This window comes from Delphinapterus leucas, chromosome 12 (genome assembly GCF_059928025.1).
Source record: "Delphinapterus leucas isolate spDelLeu-1000000601 "Yukka" chromosome 12, BTC_Dleu_Yukka2, whole genome shotgun sequence".
Taxonomy (NCBI): domain Eukaryota; kingdom Metazoa; phylum Chordata; class Mammalia; order Artiodactyla; family Monodontidae; genus Delphinapterus; species Delphinapterus leucas.
Window position 1 is genome coordinate 84,410,187 of NC_143140.1, and position 21,337 is coordinate 84,431,523.

The following is a 21,337-nucleotide window of genomic DNA, read 5'->3' on the forward strand; positions in this document are numbered from 1 at the left end:
ACCACTGGACCCCCAGGGAAGTCCCTCAGTATTATCACTGATGCTTTGCCTGAAGACATTGCTGAAGAAACTAAAGATGAATATACCAGGATGTATTCTAAGGACGTATATCAGTATATCAGGGTAAAAAGTCATTTGCCACCTGGGTCCTATGGAGTCTTTTTGGTTTTTTAAAAATATTTTTTAGTCATCTTACAAATAATTTAAAAGCGAAGCTAAAGGGGTAGGGGAAAATAAACATAATTAGGAATTCTGATATAGTTGAAATATAGCAAACCTTTTTATGTCAACTAAGTTCAAATGTCACATGTTCTTTAAACAAAACAGACAGTCCAGCTTCTTGTTCCAAAATACTATAAGATGAAGTCCTTCCTGTTGAATGACTAATTGAATGAAAATACCCTTAGAGATTTTTGTCCTTAGAGATACATTTTTCGCTCATCAGTTCTTGAGTTTGAGAAATACGTTTGGGATGCAGTCATTTGAAAACTCACCGTCTGATATTTCACTTAAACATTAAGTTTCACCATTACCTTTAGAGTCTAGAATGCTGCTGTCTGTTTTTTGCATTCATCATCTGCTTTGTCTGAGTGTTGTGAAATACTGGGAATTCCTGGTGGTCCAGTGGTTTGGACTCTGCGCTTACACTGGCAAGGGCGTGGGTTCAATCCCTGGTCGGGGAGCTAAGATCCCGCAGGCTTTGTGCCCCAAAAAAAAAAAAAAAAAAAAATTTGTGAAATACGTTTCTTTGTCAGTTTTCTTCTCTTTGCCGTTATGGACAGAAAATGAAACATCTAAATATCCATTGTCCAAGGAAAGCTAAAAGCAGACTACAGATATGTCTCCAGTCTTATTTATACCTTCTTGAAATATAATGCAGTGGTTTTGGTGATGCAGTAAAACTGAATGATGATGGTTTCACTGTTGAATCACCCTTCTCAACAATCCCATTTTTTTTGTTATTATTTTAGTCTTTTTGGCTACAGTTGGGAGTAATTGATGAGTAATAATGGAATAATTCTTAGGATGATGAAATGGCAAAATGTTTCAGTATATAGGAAAATAAGACCTCTAAGATCCCGTAACATATCTTAGATATAGCTAAGGGTCCAGTGGACCTAATTAATGCTAACTGCAAGATCATAAGATAAAATTTGGTAGAATATTAAAAGTAGATTTTCTCTTTGTTCTTCATAAGATTGTTAAGAAAGAATAAAAGTCATGAATCACAACCTTTTCAAATATGTAAAACTGCTCAAAAAAGAACCTCAAGAACTAGCATTGGTTGCAGTGGATTCTGCTGGTTACACCAAGGGTTGACCATTAATAGAAAATCAAAGATGAAAAACAAGTGGGTGGATGGTAGGTAGGATGCTCAAGGTGAATGGTGAGGTAAGAAGTAAATAATGTGAAGGATGTATGAGTACTGAATTAGGAGCAAACAATACAGCTCAGGATAAAGTTGAAAATTATCTTGCTGTGTTGTTAAGAATTTTAGTTTTATTGTACCATTTTAAAGGCATAAGCCAGGACTGTGCTTTAAAAACATTTTGATTTGTTCTCAAACATATACTTATTTACCAACTCTTTGGTCAATTTTGTGGAATAAAGACTAATAGAACTTTAATTCTGATTTTAGCTTTAATTTATTTCTAAACCTTGAAAATGTCACTTGTCTTTGGGGAGCCTGTTCCTTCATAAATTAAGACACTTGGAACAGTTCCTTTTTTTTTTTGGAACAGTTCTTTAATGCTCTTTTTGGCTCTTAATTTTTATGCTGCTTTCTTTTCTTTCAGTTTAAATGTAATTAGAGTAAGAGTAAGTTTTAAAAAATAATTTTATTGAGATATAATTGACATATAGCATTGTGTAAGTTTAAGGTGTACAACATATTGATTTGATATGATTATATATTGGGATATGATTACCTCTGTAGTGTTAGCTAACACCTCTATCATGTCAAATAATTATCATTTCTTTTTTGTGGTGGGAACAATTAAGATTTAGTTTCTTAGCAACTTTGAAATTTATAATACAATATTGTTTTTTTATAATCACTGTGGTGGTATTCCTTTTACACGTAGGGAGACAAATTCAGAGTTGGAGTAACTTGGTTCACAATCACAGAGTTTGTAGCAAGGGAACAGTAGTTTTGAGTTGCTCTTTTCTGTTAATTATTATAATAGTTCCCAACTTGTGTACCAACTCTTCTTACTAATCCTCAACACCTGTGAGATCATGTGTTAGGAATGTTTAACTAGGGAGTCATTTCTTCATAATAATCAGTTTCTCAGTTTTAGTTAACACCATAGTGTATGTAATTGCTAGTCAAGTTCATAGTGATTAGTACCATGTAAGCAGTATCCCTATAGCAAGTTGCTGTAATTCTAGTCCTAGGGGGGCAAAAAGGTTTAAATTTTAGTTTTTCCTATAATTAGGCTGCATTGCCTAACTTTTATTAGTCTTTCTGAAATATTTTACATATTTGAGTACTTCCTAATACTCTTTTGTCAATTTCTAGAGGTGGAGGTTGAAAAAGACCCAAGTTGAGAACTGATTTTGCAAGATCAGTGATTTTGATATTGGGGTTTGAGCTTCGTTTTGCTTCTACACGTGCAGTTGGGTGACTTAGTTCTTTATATATCATTCATGATACAGTCCCTTTATTCTTGGTAGTTTGTATTTTCCACAATATAAAATTTGTTTGGAGACCTACTTTATGTTACCATTCTTTCTAGTGTTATAATATCTCCCTTTTATGGAGGTATTCTGTGCTTTTAAGTAAACTTGGATTTATACAAAAGTGCCATTTTAGATTGATCATAAAAGATGTAATGGGATTTCTTTAGGTATTGGGCTCCTTTTTAAAATTGTAATTGTGATGTTTCATTTGTAACAATATTCATAATATTCATTATTTCCCAATGTTTGTGTGTTTATGTACATTCTCAATAGGCAACTCCTCAGGATAGTCAAGAAGGAACATTTGGGTCAGAGCATTCCGTGTCACCATCACAAGGGAGCAGTCAACAGCATTTCCTTGAACCTGAAGCAAATTTGGATGATTCCATAGATATTCAGCAGCAGGTAAAAAAGTAAATGTTTTTCTGGGGCATAAATTTATAAAATTAATTACAGAAAAAAATCTTATAGTAATAATTTTTATTGTATGTAAATAATGTAAACCTGAATGGTTTTTTCCTACTCATTAAGCTCCACATTCTTACCATTTTACTATTAGTCATTAATGCTACTATGGTGAATATTTTGTAAGGCAGAATTACCAATACACACTGAATCTCAACCAGGCATTTTGTCTGCTGTTCTTTTGACTTTCAAGGATATGGATATAGATGAAGGGCAAGATGGAGTAGAAGAGGAGATCTTTGAACAGGAAGCAAAGAAAGTGGCTGTTCGCTCAAGATCAAGAACGCATTCACGATCTCGTTCAAGGTTCTACAATACTATTTAAGAATAGCTGTGTGCGAACATTTAAATTGTTGGCTTTACTTTTTTGCATCCTTTATTTCTTTGCATCAAAATTAAAGAAAATGTTTTCTGAGAGTGACATTCTCTCAGGAAGAAGTAATTCAGAACTTCAAAAAACAGAAAATATGTGTTCTGTTTTTAATTGGGTGTGGCTGTGGCCATTTGAATAATTTGCATGAGTCATGGCAGTATCATGAGACTTGGATTTGGGGTTATATCTGGTTTTAGTTAATAACATCATGATAGTCAGCTTAGGGTATTATTGCCTCTGAACAACACTCAAATCAAGCTGTAGAGGAACAGTATTAGAAACTCCATTGTATTTCTCACATTCCATTTCATCTCATAATACCAAAAATGATTATAAAAATAAAACTACAAAAATTATTTTTATAAACATTAGGCATATCAGACTGTTACAAAACATATCCTAGAAATGGTTTTCTTTGTGGGCTGTTCAACGTGGCTGAGGCTCATTAATGTGCATGCTCATTCAGGTTTGAGTTGGAGGTGCCTTATTCTTAACCTGGTAAATTTTCTTGTAGCATGTGTATATTGTTTTTGCTATAAACTGTCTTAAAACTTAAAGTCATTAATCTTTAACATTTTAATGCCCTATTTTCTACACACAAATACCCAGAAAATCTGAACAGCGAATGCTGGAAGAGAGGCAGTATCCTTGATGACTTTTTCAGTCATTTCTTACGTGTTTCAAGAACTTACTTGTATTTGCCTCTTGCAGATGAGAGCCTGTCAGTTCATCTTTCTCTAAGCTGACCTCTCTACAGTGAATTACAGTGTTAGTGCTGAAACTTCTTTGTCTTAGCAACTTCTTTATTTGTCTTAGCAACACCTCCCTACTAAGTATTTTGAAGAGAGTTCAATGGCATATGACTGACAGGAAAAAAGAAACAGTATTTCAGTATCACATTATATTGTAAAGTCAAGCACAGGAGATTTTAGAAATTGAAAACTTGTAAACAGAATTGTATAGTGGCCTAATGTTCTGTTGAAAACATTCTTTGTTTCTTAATTTTAAGAATGTAACATCTTTGTCACCTAAAGAATCTTTTTGTTTTCTTCCATCTTTCATCCCTGTTCTTGACTCTTGTTTGAAAAAAGAGTTGGAAGACCCTAAGAGAAAGTGAGGCCTTGCTAGAATCTCTTTCTCTTACTCTTCCTTGTGGTTGTGATTCAGTAAGAATCATTGCAAACAAACATCTGTGACTAGTGTGGACCTAAGCAGTATAGAGATTTGAGAAAATACATGTTTGATACTTGATTATGCTTGAATGTTTTTTAAAAGGTAGCTAAATACCAGACAGTCTCACCCCCGCCCCACCTACAAGTGAGAAATTCGATAGAAGAATAACTTTGTCATTAGAAGTAAAATAAGATTTTTTTTGTAGATCACCAAGAAAACGAAGGTCTAGGTCACGATCTGGTTCTCGAAAGCGTAAACACAGAAAGCGATCACGCTCTCGCTCTAGAGAAAGAAAAAGGAAATCATCACGTTCATACTCAAGTGAAAGAAGAGCTAGAGAAAGGGAGAAAGAACGACAGAAGAAGGGATTGCCTCCAATTAGATCTAAAACATTAAGTGGTAAGTGACGTACAAGCTTTGGTTTCAATAACATTGAGAAAACAGTATCTGTTACAACGTCTCCCAACCTTATTTTCAGACTAAGAGGTTAAATAACTGGTTTGGTATATGAGTAATTATATTTTTGGGTTTTGTAATGTGATAGAGGAGAAAAGGAAAAGGAATAGCAGTTTCTACTCAAGTACTAACGTCATTGAGAGTTTTTTTTTTTTAATGCTAGTTAGAAAATATGACTTGATTAATGATTTATAAAGTGTCCTAGGCCTCGTGTCTGTTTCATGGACACCGTGACTTCTATGCACAGTGTCCTAACCAATTATGAACACTAGGTCTGTAGGAGTAATTATTATAGAAAGCATGCAGATTTTAAAGCTAATTATAAACTTACTGGATCAGTACTGAAGAAGAGATTTCTCTCGTAAAAACTTTCCCTCCTTTATATGTTAATCTATAATGTATGATAAGAACACATTTGGTAGTAGTGGGAGTTTGTTTTGGGAGAGTGCTGCAGGAGAGTTGACTTGGTAGGCATGTGAGGTCTAGGAAAATAAGTTGTAATTAGTGCCAAATTCTGCCTAAACGATTCTTAGCGGGTTATGACTTTTAAGGTGAATCAACAGACTGCAGATGGATAAAGTACATAAAACGAAGTAAATTGTCATTCTTCGCCAAGAGCGAAACACTGATCAGGTTATCTAATTTCTGAATGTATCCAAATAAACTCCTTCTGCCATGGAGATAGATGAATAACTGGTATAATTTATAATGCTGAAGCATCCTAGAAATCGAGGCTTAGGATTAAAGGCGACAGCCATCTTACTAAATTCTAGCCATTTGAACAAGCCTTGGCTATCTTTCCAGAATCTTACCTGATTATGAGAGCCATTGTTAATTTAGTAATGTTGACATTCCTAACTCTGAAAGTTTCTATTTATCCCTTAGGGTGAGGGACAAAATTCAAACATTTTCGTGCTGTCTGATAAATAATGTCAAAAGTCTGATCGTAAAATCTCAACTATGCCTCCTCCCATGATTACTATTAGGACATTTAGAATAACGATTTTTATGATGGGCTTTTACGTGGAGTCTCTCGTTTAGTTCCTTACCTAACTTGTCATGTTTCGTTGCCACCGTTTACATAGTTATTGACCGTGGAATTTATTTTCTGTTGCTGTTTTATTTTCATGGGTAAAACACACAATTAAAAAATTTAGAAAGGACATAAGAAAATACAGTGAGAAGTATATCTTGTCTTTTACCTCAAAACTCTACTGAGAAGCAATAACAATTTGATGTGGTCCCAACACATTTTAAACACATGTGGTAGTGTTTCTCTCCCCATTGGTTCTTAGAACATGAGTTTTCATGAGTAGTCCAGGGGCTGTGAAACATCAACAAACAGTAACATTCTAAGAATCAAGTGTCCCCTTCTCATGGGATGGAGGAGACTCATTACTTTCTGGGGGGGGAAAATGGAGTTGTCCATGGGAAAAATTTGTAGAGAGACAATATCAAAAGAGTAGGGGAAACATGGAACAGATTTTGGGGAGATTAAGGCAGCTATAATATGTAGAACAGAGTAATGAAGAGATGGGAACTGTTCAGTGAAAGAGGTCCAGAAATTTGTTAAGGGTTGGTGGTAGGTTGAATAGTGGTCACCCAGAGATGTCCATGTCCAAATCACTGGAGCTTGTAAATATGTTACCTTACATTTGTATATCTGATTAATGAGGATCTTGAGATGGGGAGATTAACTTGGATTATCCAGAAGGGCCCAGTGTAATCCAAGGGTCCTAATAAGAGGGAAACAAGAGGAGAGGGTCAGAGAGAAAAGGTGATGTGAACGTGGAAAGGAGAAAGAGATTGGTAAATGCTACACTGTTGGCTTTGAAGATGGAGGGTTGGGATCATGAGCTGAGGAATGCAGATAGCTTGTAGAAGCTAGCAAAGGCAAAGAAATTCTCTCCTAGGGCCTCCAGAAGGAATGCAGCCTTGTTGACTCATTTTAGACCACCAGAGCTGTAAGAGAATACCTTTTTGTGTTTTAAGGCACTAAGTTTGTGGTGTTTTGTTACAGCAGCAAAAGAAAACTAATATGTTGCCCTTCGAGACTTTGGTTGACTATTAAGTTATTTATGCACAGGGTAAGACTGCATGAGGCAAAGAGCAGGGAAAGAGCAATTTCCAGGCATCTGTTAGCTGAACAGGTTCCTAAAGCTCACACAGGCCTGGAAGACGTTCAAGTTCTGACCAGCCAGAGTAGAGAGATGGAGACCTGATTGAAACCCACATTCAGTAGAATGTAATGTGAAACCCACATTGCAATGGTCACATCTTAGCTCTAGAGTAAAACCTGCTCTAGGCTGTGTTGTAGATGAAAGATAACCCAAAAGCTGGAGACTTTTTTTTAATGATATTGACATAAATCCAAATATATTAAAACTCTGCAACTATATCAGCTGTAAATATTTTTAAAGTCAGTGTTTTCAGGAAAAGGAGATGTTCATGGAGACATGAACAGTGCAGCTCAAAGTAGGCAAGATGTCTCATGTGTAGCATTTATTTCTTAAAGGGAAGTGGCTTCCAGCCCTTAAGTATCCCTAAGTCTTTCGTGATAATGAGTTCTAAATTAGCCTTTTCCTTTTTGTATATATATTTTTTGTATATAATTATTCTTTCCTTAAGGGTAAGATTTAACTGTTGATTTAGGAGAAACATCCATTTAATCATTCCAGCACAGAAAGATACTTAAAAGGTACACAGATATGATTGCAATGAGAAGTGGTTTTGAAACTTTGTTGCACATTAGAATCACCTACAGAATTTTAAAACTCCCAGTTCCTGATCTGTCATACCCCATACCTTCCATCATCTTTTAGAGTGGGTTCTAGATATCCACAGGTGATTGATGTGTGCTGCCACGCTTGAGAACAGGTGATAATGCAAGAAGTTGACTTGGCATAGATGTGAATGGGTACCTGGTATTTTAGTTGATTTTAAACATAACATAAAAATGTCCGTTAACAAGTATTTAAAATATACTATCTGAAATTTTAATTATTGTTACTAGTGTTTTTTCCTCAGCTACTTGAAAGAAGTAACTGTCTATGTGATTTGGGTTATTTGTCTCTTATATCTTGACAGTATGTAGTACTACTCTGTGGGTTGGTCAGGTAGACAAGAAGGCAACACAGCAAGATTTAACCAACCTGTTTGAAGAGTTTGGACAGATTGAATCCATTAATGTAAGTATCAGCTCTTAAATAATTTAAAGTTAAAAAAAAAATAGGGAGTTTTCAGAGTCACTTTGGTTCCTCATTAGCCCAACAGTGTCTGCCTTTAATCAAATTTTAAAAGGATTGTTTGACTCTAATCGTTTTTATGTTTACTCTGCTGTTGTTTATCTCTTTGCTTAATTAGTTTTCCTTTTTTAAATGGAAGTCTAACAAAATATTCTTAGGAGTTTTATAGCAATGTAATAGCACTTGATTCCTAAAAACATCGAATGTTTGAGTTAGCAGGAACTGTATGTGTGATATTGTTTAATTTCTTTTTTAATGAAAGTGAAGAAACTGAGTTAGAATTGTAATCACCTGCACATGAGCACATAGGTAATGGTGGAGACACAACTGGACTTGAGGTCCCAGTCTTTTGCCAGCCTCTTCCCACCCCTTCCCCTTCTCTTCCTCTCAGAGCAAACCTGAGGCAAGAAAACCTGTGTGGCCACAGCATAGCTCTATCACTCCTCAGCTTGATTCTTTCAGTGTACCCAGTCTCCACCTTTGAGTATTTTCTTCCTCCTGCAGGGCTGTTGTTTTTCCTTGAGGCTAAAGATAATGGAATAGTCATTTGAGGAGTCTTATTCCTTAACTCTCTGATTTTATTCACTGTTATTATACTTTTATGTCTATTGGACCTTTTTATCATTATTTACCAGGAAATTGGCTGGTTTTCCTTTCTAGTCTTAGATTCCTTATATTCTCAACATTCCTTATATGGCCAAACTTGACTTTTTGGTATTAATAACAGCACTCTTTATTTAAATTGAATTTGACCATTTTGTATTTTACTTTCAACTATGTATGATCTCATTGGAGCCTCACAAGAAGCTGGTTAAGTAATTCAAATATTGTTATTTTACCAGTGAGGAATCTAAATGATTTGTCTAAGTTACACAGATAATAAATAGCTGATTGATTGGTTAATTAATAGGTAATTGGCTGAGTGTTTCAACTTAGGTATTTCAGATTCCTCTTTTTACACCATGAAAGTGTTGTAGGCTTCTCTTTTCGTCTTTTTAAATTTCACCTGTCAGAACATAAGTAATCTCTGAGTCTGTGATCATATAACCTCTGAAATTTTTTCTGATTTTCCTCTGCCTTTAAACTAGTGGTTCTCAGCTCTAGCTGCATATCAGAAATGGGTTGACATTTGAAAAAATAGGGATGCCCATATAGGGATGCCCATTATCAGTACCTTTAGATTCTTATCAAAGTGCCATAATTACGCAGGTGATTTTGATGCAAAGCCAGGAATCACTGCTCTGAACAGATCCCGAATCCAAGTAGCATTTTGTATTTTCACATTGCTTATGACGTTTGTAGTCTTTCTTATACCACAGTCATTTGGACATTAGTTTGCCTTGTCTCCCTCTTCTTCTGTATTACCTTTTAAGAGTGTAGTACTTAAAAGTAATAGGCACTAAGTTATTTTGTGAACTGAAGTGTACTGAATGGCTAGTGATAAAATCCAGGATTTGAAAAATTAATGGAAGATTTATAAACCTTTCACTTCGTTTTGGAGGAGTTTGAAGACTGAGAAAAGTCCATTAGATTTAGCATTTAGTAGTTCATTAGCTCGAAGAAAATATTTTCGGTGGGTTGGTAAGGGGTTGGATCTACATTGCAAGAGATGAATTATATAAGGGGTTGGATAGACTTCTCTTTCGAGAAATTTGGTATTAAAGTGACAGCTGTTAGCAAGGCTGAGGGAAGCGTTACTTTGACAGCGAGAGCTTATTAGGTATTAAGTACTAACAAAGTGATAGAATACCTTTTGAGTTCTTCATAAAGAAACTGAAATGCTCTGTGTATTTTTCTAAGTTAATACATTAAAGATAATTTTATGATCTGGTAGTTTATAGAGTAGTTAAATGCTTTGTAAATAAACCTCTTGAGATCCTTACACTGAGGCTATCTTCTTATTCATATTAAAATCTTTGTCCAGAAGTACTTGGACAAAGTTAAGTTTTATAAAATTGAAAAGCTTTAGTTTTATTATTTGTTGTAGATTTTGGACTTTATATTAAGGATAAGATACTTCCCCAAAACAAAAATCCTTCTCACATTACTCAACATAACATTTGGCAAAATTTAAATACTACTGTAAATAAATTGTATGCCTTCAAATATGTTGGCCATACAGTCTTGTTTTCCTTTTATCTGGTGGTATTATATACACGTCTATACATTGTTTTAATAGCTCTTCATTGTGTGTTAAAACTTTAGTTGACACGTGATATTCAAGATTTCACATATATCATGGCTTAGAATGAGACCCAACTAGCTTCTGAATTTTTTTTTTTTTCAACTGATTGTGCTTGAATTTTACCAATAAACGGATAGCTGGAAGAAGAAAAGGGGAAACAATTCAGTATTAATAATCAATGTTCTGTTCCATTGAAACTATAAAATGCCAGTAATGACTTGCCCTCCTCATGACACCCTTTCTAAAGAAAATAATTTTTTTAATAGATGATTCCTCCCAGGGGCTGTGCTTATGTCTGCATGGTTCATCGACAAGATGCATTTCGGGCTCTTCAGAAACTTAGTTCCGGGTCATATAAAATTGGGTCCAAGGTCATTAAGGTGAGATTGGGGGGCACGTGCTCTTATTTTATTGGATTGTTAGAATGTTTCCTGTATTTAATTCATCTTCTTCTTTAATGTTATAGGCAAACCTTGATAGAAATTTATTATTTTAGTATTGTTAAATTATAGAATTTGGCTATAGGTAAAACAATAACCAAAACTTTATTCAAGCAGTTCTTCAAAATCACACATGCACAGTATTCTTAGTCAACCCGGCCACCATTTTATGAGCAGAACTTTTTCATTTTTAACAAGTTTGTCTTTCATTCACTCCTTCCCAGTGCTTCCTAATCCTACCCCTTAATTATATTATTAATGTCTCCTTTTTAACATCTTGTCTTATACAACTCAGGCCCTTGTGAAGGGTTTATTTATGTATATTTGTTTCCTCTTAGTCTTTGAGTATTTATTGTGTATTTTTCCATTTTTACTTCTTATAACTAATTTACATTTTATTTCTGCTATTTGGAGTTAATTTATTCCATAGTTTTAGCAACTGAATTAAAATTTTTAAAATTACTTTCAAGGGAGCTAATATGCCTGTGCTTTCTCATTTTATGGCAGAGAGTTTAGGTAAGCTAAAGTGTCACTGGTCTCTTGGAGTACCAAGATTTTGTTTAGCTATTCTGATTATCGCTAATGTAGGTTGACATTTTTATGGTGAAAAGTAGATTTGGTTTATTTCTGGAAATGTGTTGTTTTAAGGTCATAGTAAGACGTGGAAATAAATCCCATATTATAAACACCACTGCTATCTAATGCAGGTTTTATTTTACAAACAAAATCAGAAAATACATGGAAAAAATTTCGTTGGCTACTGTTATTCCAGCAGTGATGCTTTGCCTGTCCAGCTGATTTTTAAAACTAATTTTATTCATATTTGCATTGTTAGCATATGATTTTGTATGTTTTACCTTGTTTTTACAGTAAACATGAGCTTTCTTCTTTCCTCTCCTCATTCCTGATAGATTGCTTGGGCTTTAAACAAAGGTGTAAAAACAGAATACAAGCAATTCTGGGATGTGGATCTTGGAGTAACATATATACCATGGGAAAAAGTTAAACTGGATGACTTGGAAGGTTTTGCAGAAGGAGGCATGATTGATCAGGAAACTGTAAATACTGGTAAGAGCCCTGTGGGTAGTTTTATTGTTTAAAAATATGCTTAAGGGGTTGTAATTGATAAGAGTTTTACATGTTGGGGTGAACTGTGTTTATTTCCTGGATTCTTCCCCATCCTGCAAAAGAGGGGAAAAAGTGAAACATTACCCTGTTCAATGTGTATACTTAATGGGATCTATTTCATAAATGTCAGAGTATATAGATAGTGTCCTAAAACTCTAAATGTAGCATTTTTATATATGTCTTTTAAAAAGTTTCAGTCTTTGAGAGCGTTGTATATATGGAGGCTTGTAAAGACTAATTTTTTCAGTTACTTGAGTTTAAATGAGAACTGGGGATTTAGGAAATTTCTTTAAAAAACTTCCTAGACTATTTTGATTAGTATCTATGTTGAGGATGCCAGGAATAGAATCTCAGAGAGCTGTAGTTCAGATTCATGCTGCTTTAGAAAGTTTATAACCAAGTGATAATCCGGCCCGTTCTTTTGAAAAATCTGTCTTTTTGTTTTAAAATTTTTCAGTTATAAATTCACAGAATAATGGATGCTTGGGAAAGAATTGAAATATGTTATACTTATTTCTTGATATCTTAGCTCTTCTACTCTTCTACCAAAATTAGCTAATTTTCAGAATAGTATTTTTGTTCTCAGGCCAATGTACATATTTTCAAACACTTTTTCAGTTGTTTTCTTCTTGTCATTCTCTCTCGCTGTCTTTCTCTCTCTTTTTTGGATGGATGTTCCTCCAGAACATTTATTCATTCAAAAAATATTTCACTTCCTACTGTGTGCCAGGCATAACTTTAGGAGCTGGGATTATAGCAGTGAGACAGACAGACAAAAATCCTTCCTCTCTTGGAGTGCACATTGTAGTACAGGGGTTGACAACAGCCCATGGGCCAAATCTTACTGGCAGCCTGTTCAGTAAATAAAGTTTTATTGAAACGCAGCCATGCTCAGTTGTGTTTACCTATTGTATATGACTTTTTAAAATTCAGCAACAGTTGAGTCATTGTAACAGAGAACACATGGCCCGCACAATCTAAAATACTTACAAATAGGAAGAGTTTGCCAACCCATGTTCTAGTGGGAAAAAAATGGATAATAAATAAGATAGATAAACTAGGTAGTATTTCAGTGTTGGTTAAGTTCTAAGAAGAAAAAACAGGGAAAGGGGATAGGCAGTATGGGTGTAGAGCTATTGGAGTTTTAAGTGGTTGAAGAGGGTCTAATGGAGAAGGTGGTATTCAGAGGCGTGAGACATGCAGCTATCTGGGAAAGAGTGTTTCATACAGAGAGAACAGCAAGCGCCAAGTCTGTTAGAAAGTCTTGAGACCAGTATGGCTTGAGCATAAGAGGAGTGAGTAGTAGGAGATGAAGTCAGAGAGGTGCCGAGGGGCGAAGTCACGTGGTCTTACTAGTCATTCTCATGACTTTGAGCTTTAAGGGAGGCGAACCTCTGGAGGAACCATTGGAGCCTCTTTGTTTTATTTTTGCGTTTTTTTGTATTTTCAGAAAGATCTTTCTGTACTGGGTTAATACTTGTTGTTTTTCCCTTATGCCTTATGACAAAATATAGAATAAGGTTGGTTTGTCTTAAATCAGACAGCCTTTGAGATACGTATCTGTTATATCCCTTTTAAGTGTTTTCTCTAGACTGAATATTTTAGTGTCTTTGATTTGTGCCTCATGTCATGCTGCTTTGAACTCCTAGTACCCTAATCACATTTATCTCAGCAGAACCAAATAGGTTGGCACTGACAGCTGTGGACACATCTTAAAGATGTGCCAAGGTAGATGAAGGACTATTCAGATACGAAACAAATGTGTACATATAAAATGAAAAATTGCACCTATCCAGAGGAAATCAATTTCAAATATTTTGTTTAGAGTGGGAAAGTGTGAAAAGCTCAGAACCCGTTAAAGAGACGGTCCAGACAACTCAGAGCCCACCTCCAGTTGAAAAGGAGACAGTGGTCACAACCCAGGCAGAGGTTTTCCCTCCACCTGTTGCTATGTTACAGGTTAGTGCTGGGTGTTTTTTTATTGTTTAATGTGTTGTTTTACAGTTTTGTTTTTAGTCACATCTTTACTTCATAAAACTTGGAAGAAATTGTCCAAAATATATTAATATTAAATATAAGCATTTTTGAAATTTTTCTTTTAGAAAAAGTGTAATTCATATTTAAATGTTTATTTATTGAACAAATATTTATTGATTGCCTACTCTGTGACATTCACTGTTCTAGGCATCTGGAATAGGGATACATCAGTGGGAAAAAAACAACAAACACAAATCCCTTCCCTTACGGAGAGTTTGTTCTCAATAGGGGAGACAGAAAACACAAAATTAATAAGTTTATAAGATACTGTGGAGGGGAGAAGGTAGTACAAGGGTCATCAAGAGTGCCTAGGTAGGTGTTTAAAATTTTAAATAAAACGGTGAGGTAGACTTAATTGAGAACAAGACATTTGAGCCACAGCTTAAAGTTGCTGAGGCAATTAGTCATGTGGCTATCTGAAGAAAGCGTTAGAGGCAGAGGGAACAGCCAGTGCAAAGGCCTGCAGCCAGGAGCATGTTTCGTGTGTTCCTGCAATAACAAGCAGACAAGAATAAAGTGAGTGAGAGGCAACTTAGTGTAAGTGAGACCTCTAGGGGGACTTTGGTTTTCACTCTGAGATGGGGAGCCATTAGAGGACTTTGAAGAAAGGAGTGACTCAGTCTGGCTTAGAGTTTTAAAGGATTACACTGGCAGCTATTTTGAGAATAGAATATTGGGCATTGATAAAAGCAAAGAGACCAGTTAAAAGTTGCAGCAATCCAGGTGAGAGATGATGGTGGCTCAGACTGGACTGATGGCAGTGAAGGCAACCAGAAGTCGTCAGATCCTAGGTGTATTGTCATGGTGTGGCCAGTGCGCGTGGTTAGATTTGAGTTGTGAGGAAGAGCAGAGGCAAGGTTTTTGGTCTGAGAAATTGGAAAGATGGAGTTAACCATTATCTGAGAATGAAAAAGACTGTGGAAGTGTGGTTTGGGAAGGACAGTTGGGAGTTCAGTTTTATGCGTGTGAAGTTTGAAGTGTCTTTCTAGACAGCAAAGTTGAGATGTTGAATAGACCATTGATACAGTGTGAACTTTAGGAGAGGGGTACAGCCATGCCATAATACAGATAAATATTTGGGAATTGTTGTACCTAGGATGAGTAAAAGAATTTATGATTAAGAGTAGAAAACAAATCAATGAGAAATTCAAGCCATTTTAAAGCTGTTAGTGACATGCTTCCTAATGGTGATTAGATCGCATAATATAGCTAGGTATTATAAACTTAGTAGGAGATGGCAGTGTAAAATTGAGCATGGTATTCACTGTTGAAGTAGGTGCCCACATCTTTACATCACTCGAATGTAAGGTAGATTTCACAATCTCTACATATACTGTTTGTTGAAAAATACTGTCTTGCTTTTACCTCAAGTAAGTTCACTTATAAGAATACAAAAAGGAAGAAAAAAAAAACCAAAACAACTTAATATAATGATATTTGTTACTTTCCTATAAAAGAAACAAATAATTTATCTTTGGTTGTCCTAAGATGTAATCGTTGCAGATGGATAAAATGATACATGGACTTTTTATTTTCTATCCACAAAAGATTCCAGTAGCTCCAGCAGTGCCTACAGTTAGTTTAGTCCCACCAGCATTTCCTGTGTCAATGCCAGTTCCTCCTCCTGGATTCAGTCCAATTCCTCCACCGCCTTTTCTCCGCGCAAGTTTTAACCCTTCACAACCACCTCCTGGTAAGAAATTTTCGTCTTATCGTTTCAACTCTATTTAGAATATCATTTAAAATGTTCTTTTTCCAGGTTTAAACGCTGTAGAGCAGTGATTCTCCAACCATAGCTTACATGCGAGTCACTTGGAGGGCGCGTTAAAGCACAGATTGCTGGCCCAGCCTCCTTTTGAGTCAGTGGAACTGAGGTGGGGCAGGACAGTTGCATTGCGAACAGGTTCCCAGCTGATGCGTACTGTTGCTGGACCACACTTTAAGAAGCACTGACAGAAAAGAAATGGAATCCTTTAAAGTCATTGAAATGCCTTAAGATGATTTAAAATTTATGTTGAAGTTTTTATATAAAAGTTCTCTATAGTTATCACCCATTCATCAGAAAGTATGCATTAAATTATATAGATTAGTCCTCCTAAAAATCATTAGATTTCCATTTTGACGTTAGAAATTATAGTATATCTTAAAATGGTAATTGAATTCATAATACTTTTTTTGACCTAATAAATTATAGATAAACAGAAGTTCCTTGAATCATTGTTTCTAGGTAAAAACTGTAGGTTACTTAACACATATCAATTAAATATAAATAATTGCTTACATAGGTTAGAGATAGAGTTTTTCGTATTAGATCGTGGAAGGTTTAGACAAAGGAGAGAGATAATACAAGGGATCAAACGATATATGTTGTTTTTCAGAACTATTTTTTTTTGAACTTCATGAATTATTTGTGTACTATAGAAAAGAAGTACTGAATTGACTTCTGTAATTTAAGTTCTTAATCATTGAATAGAGTTCCTAAAAACTGTCAACAAGGCCAAAAAGTAAATTCATTGTCTGAAAATGGTTGTAATTTGTCATGTAATGTAAATTTTTAAAATTACAGTTTAATACATAATTTGAAATTGATGCAGATTTTAGTAAGAACTTTATCTTTTAATATTTTAAATATTGGAAAACTACTCATCAAATATCTTCAATCACAAATCTGTATTTGTGATTGAAAATTAAAATTTTTTCTCAGAAGGTATTTTTAAATGATTTTTTCAAAAACCATACCACATGGATTTTATAGAGTCTTTATCTAGCATTCATTTGTTGAAAACCACATATCTTTTTTTCCCGTTATTCTTAGCCACTATTTTCTATTGGAATTTAATGGTAGCTCTGTATTTTAAAAATGCAGGGAAGCAGGTTTATAGTTTGATCATATGATATTTAAAATCATAAAACAGCCAATATTAAATTTATTTTATTTATTTCTTACTTATTTTTGATTAAGATTTGTTTCAGTGCTCAAAATAAAATATAGTAACGTCCAAGGTTAATAAAAGTATTCTGATATAGTGGGTAAACAGCATATACATCAGAGAAGTACAACAGCACATTTCACAGATGACATTATTGCATACAATGGTATCAGCCGCTTGAAATACAATGTTTAACTTCCCGTACAGTCACCATGCTAACATATAAACAGGTTGCCTGGCTTGACTTAATCATTGATTTTACAGCATCATAGAGCATGCCAAGTAAATAAGTAGTATATGCTCATGATGGGGCTCTCTGTGCTTTACTTAGCTTACGGAGGATCAAATAAGGTAGTGTATATAAAAGTAATTTTTTAAATGGAAAATATATTCATAAATATGAGGTAGTAATGACTGTTTTAAGAATGTAGGATTTCATTTATAGCTGTTGGAATCTTTGATTTTAAAAGAAAGTAACACTTTTTGTTATTTTATTTTTGGTCTTTTTTTTTTCCATGTAGGTTTCATGCCACCTCCAGTTCCACCACCTGTTGTACCACCACCTACTATTCCACCAGTAGTACCAACATGTGAGTTTTCTACTTTAAGAATTTTCTTTCTTTATGATAGTGATAATGTGTTGGTTCTCATTTTTGTGAATTATTGTTAATTTTTTTTTCATGGAAGTTTTCAGACAAATGCATTTTTTGGGTTAAATGATTTCTAACAAATTAACAGTATCATATGACAGTTCAGATTTGCTCTGTTGTATCAAATTTGTGTTTTTTGTTTTGTGTATAAAATGTCTTAATCTAGAGCAGCCCCACCCACAGCCCCCTTTTTAAAAATGCTTCATGTCTTTGACTTGTTGAAAAGCAGTTCACTTCTGTATGCAAGATCCCAAATAATGGGTTTGGTTTTTTTAGCTTCTTTGTGGTATCTTCCTTGAATCTCCTGCAAATAGAAAGTTTTTAGCACCATAGGCTTGTTTAGAATATGCTTCAACTTTTTTGGTAAGAATACTTAACAAGTGGGGTGCTATGGACTTGATATTATATCACATCAGGAGCCTGTGCAGTGCCTTCTTGTCCCACTTTTTTTTTTTTTTTTTTTTGCTGTACGCGGGCCTCTCACTGTTGTGGCCTCTCCCATTGCGGAGCACAGGTTCCAGACGCGCAGGCCCAGCGGCCATGGCTCACGGGCCCAGCCGCTCCGCGGCATATGGGATCTTCCTGGACCAGGGCACGAACCGGTGTCCCCTGCATCGGCAGGCGGACTCTCAACCACTGCGCCACCAGGGAAGCCCGTCCCACTTTTAATGATGTCATAATGGATCAGAGCATTCAGATAGTGGGACCTGGTCATTTAAAAAAGTTGCCCTTCAGATTTTCATCAGATGGTTTCATCTTTTGATTATTATTGCTGAATCTACTTTTCCTTAGTTGCAAAGTGGTGACCTTCCGAATTTTGTAATTCCTTCCACATTTCTTAGCAGGGATTTTTTCTGTAAAGAAAAACTCTCTTACCAACTAGTAGTATTTAGTTACCTTGAAGTACAGTTGTACAGGAGATGCTAAATTCTTTCCTGTAAGTGCAATTTTTCAGAGTAATGAGTTCTATGGATATTACCTGTGATATCCAGTGACTGAAGGTGGGGGAGGATTTCTCTTATTTCTCCTTCTCCACTCCCTTCCCTCTACTTTTTTCTCCTACACTTTTAGTAGTGTTTATGGATTAATGGATTTTACTTCCAAGTGGTTGCATTCACCTTTCTTTTTGAAGTTCAGTTTGTTCATTTTTGGACAGTAAGAGCCTTTCATGTTACTTCTCTATTCTTTTGAGATGACTGCATCAATTTTTGAGAGCTTTTTGGCCTAATACTAGACCAAAGGACTTTATTGTAAAGAGAGTGTTTATGATACAGTTTTACGTTTTGGTGTTATAACCCACTTTTCTTACATTTTTAAACTCTTTTCTCTCCTTCAGTGTTTAGACAACATTAGGATCCTTTTTGTGTTACTGTTGGTTAATTAGGAAGAATTGTTTATTCTTTCTGAAAATTAGAAAAGTGTTCAGAAGCTGTTTCTGAATTCACCATTCACAGAGACTCACCTTACTTAGAGCCTCCCTCCCAGTTGTTTCTCCTTACACTGTTCATTTTGGAAAACCGGGGGTCAATTAAAGGAGAAGGAGAAACACCACTGTGTGCCAGCTGCTTCCCTAATTGTTCACACTGTCTTATCTAATTCTCATAATTCCCATACACGATCCCGGTTGATTTTTATCCCAATTTTACAGCTCTTTTCTGTGCTAACAGTTTGTCTAGGTAGTCCAGAGTTAAATGTGAGGATAAAAGTTTCTAAAATCCCAAAGTACATGATTTAGTAGTGTTGTGAAATAAATTGGACTAGAAATTCTGTGTGTGATTTTTATACTCCTCTAGCTTAGTTTTTTAACATATAGGTGACATATACAGAAGAGTTTTTCTACCCGTTCTTTATGCCTTTTTTATATCTTTATAAAAAGGAAATGGTTTTACCTTTTTATGTGTAGTTCTCACCTGATGAGTTTCCTGCCTCATTTGACAAAAGGTAGTGAATGTAAAGACCCTCGTACTTACAGATTCAGCGGGACTGGGCAGATTTTCACTCTCATATTTGTTGGTTTTCGCCAATCATTTCTCTATATTTAGATACTCCCATAACTGGCATCCTTGAAAAATTATGATTTTTTTTTTAATTGCTGGGATTTTGTTCTTAAGTATGGATCCTTATTTTACTAAACATTTCTCTTGAAAATATTTCTAAAAATTGTTGTTTTTCCCTATTTTTAAAAAATGAAGCTTTCTAAATATAATTTAGCTTCTTCAGGATGACTCATTTGTCATTTTGAGCATCAGTTATTATATAATGTGCTAGGTGATACAGAGATGCCATTAAGTGAAACACTCAAGCTGCCAGAAGTTAGTTTTCATTATAAATGAAATAAAGGGACCAGAAGAGAATTCACATATGTCATGTTAACTGAGCAGTCTTACCACATAATTGGGGAAAGAGGATAGGAAGTCATTTAAAACTTTGGCAAGACCAGTGTTGGTCATACTTAATATTTTTACCTAGCATATGAATTGATTAGCTAATTAAATCTGAAATATATATTCTCCTTCTTTAAACAGCTTTAGTGCAGCCGCCATTATCTATGACTCCAGAAACTGTGAAAGATGTTGGATTTGGTAGCCTTGTTTTGCCAGGTGGTTCTGTTGCCAGCAGTCTTGCTACTTCCACTCTGCCAGCTGGAAGTGTTTTTAATCCTCCAACTAAACAAGCAGAGCCTGAAGAAAAAGTACCTCATCTTATAGACCACCAGATTTCTTCTGGTGAAAACACCAGATCAGGTAAAAAGAAAAAAGAAATCCCCAGAGATACATAGCTAAATCATAATCACTACTTCTCTATATTGGTGTTTAATTCTTAGGTGCCATGAATGTGTAAAACATTTATCTCCTAAAATTCCTGTTAAAAACAAATTTGGCATTCTCTTCAGGATAGTATAGATTTTGACACCTTTCCGTTAAGACTCCTTCTCCTCCTGTTTTTGGCCTATTGGAACTGTTTTAATGTGTTATCAAAATAAGATTGCACAAAATATGTATACTTACAGAAAGACTAAAACAAACAAGTATTAGTTATAAGTAACTACTACCAGATATCCAGCTAGGTCTAGAAGATAAATATAGTTTCGAAAGCAGCGAGTCCTTTTTTTTTTTCTTCCTGCAACCGTAAAGTAGTTTATTTACTTGCATGTTGCCACACACAGGCTTTAAGTAGCAGAGCCAGGAATTAAACTCTCTTTTTTAGATTTTTTAAACCTGCAAGCTCAGTGTTCTTTTGGCTACACTATACATCTTTTTTTTTTTTTCTTTGACGTCTTGGAGTATAATTGCTTTACAATGGTGTGTTAGTTTCTGCTTTATAACAAAGTGAATCAGCTATACGTATACATATATCCCCATATCTCCTCCCTCTTGCGTCTCCCTCCCACCCTCCCTATCCCACCCCTCTAGGTGGTCACAAAGCACCGAGCTGATCTCCCTGGGCTATGTGGCTGCTTCCCACTAAGCTACCTGTTCTACATTCAGTAGTGTATGTCCATGCCACTCTCTCACTTCGTCCCAGCTAACCCTTCCCCCTCCCGGTGTCCTCAAGTCCATTCTCTACGTCTGT

General features: G+C 35.2%; 1 protein-coding gene across 9 annotated transcripts in view; it reads left to right on the forward strand.

The window, feature by feature from the left end:
- The window catches only part of SCAF8 (SR-related CTD associated factor 8), a 201,047-nt gene that overhangs the window by 53,810 nt on the left and 125,900 nt on the right, over nucleotides 1-21,337 (forward strand). For 8 of the 9 annotated variants that reach the window (XR_016395260.1, XR_002642778.3, XR_016395261.1 and 5 more), the window contains 10 exons: nucleotides 2,956-3,087; nucleotides 3,341-3,453; nucleotides 4,899-5,092; nucleotides 8,237-8,337; nucleotides 10,846-10,959; nucleotides 11,931-12,087; nucleotides 13,973-14,106; nucleotides 15,733-15,877; nucleotides 17,636-17,704; nucleotides 20,290-20,508. Coding sequence is in view for 4 of the 9 variants with exons in the window: in XM_089922180.1 (XP_089778306.1) it covers nucleotides 2,956-3,087; nucleotides 3,341-3,453; nucleotides 4,899-5,092; nucleotides 8,237-8,337; nucleotides 10,846-10,959; nucleotides 11,931-12,087; nucleotides 13,973-14,106; nucleotides 15,733-15,877; nucleotides 17,636-17,704; nucleotides 20,290-20,508 (1,378 nt within the window). In the remaining 5 variants the exon portion in view is untranslated. The remainder of the gene's footprint in view (nucleotides 1-2,955; nucleotides 3,088-3,340; nucleotides 3,454-4,898; nucleotides 5,093-8,236; nucleotides 8,338-10,845; nucleotides 10,960-11,930; nucleotides 12,088-13,972; nucleotides 14,107-15,732; nucleotides 15,878-17,635; nucleotides 17,705-20,289; nucleotides 20,509-21,337) is intronic. The other variant, XR_016395263.1, reaches the window with a different exon arrangement.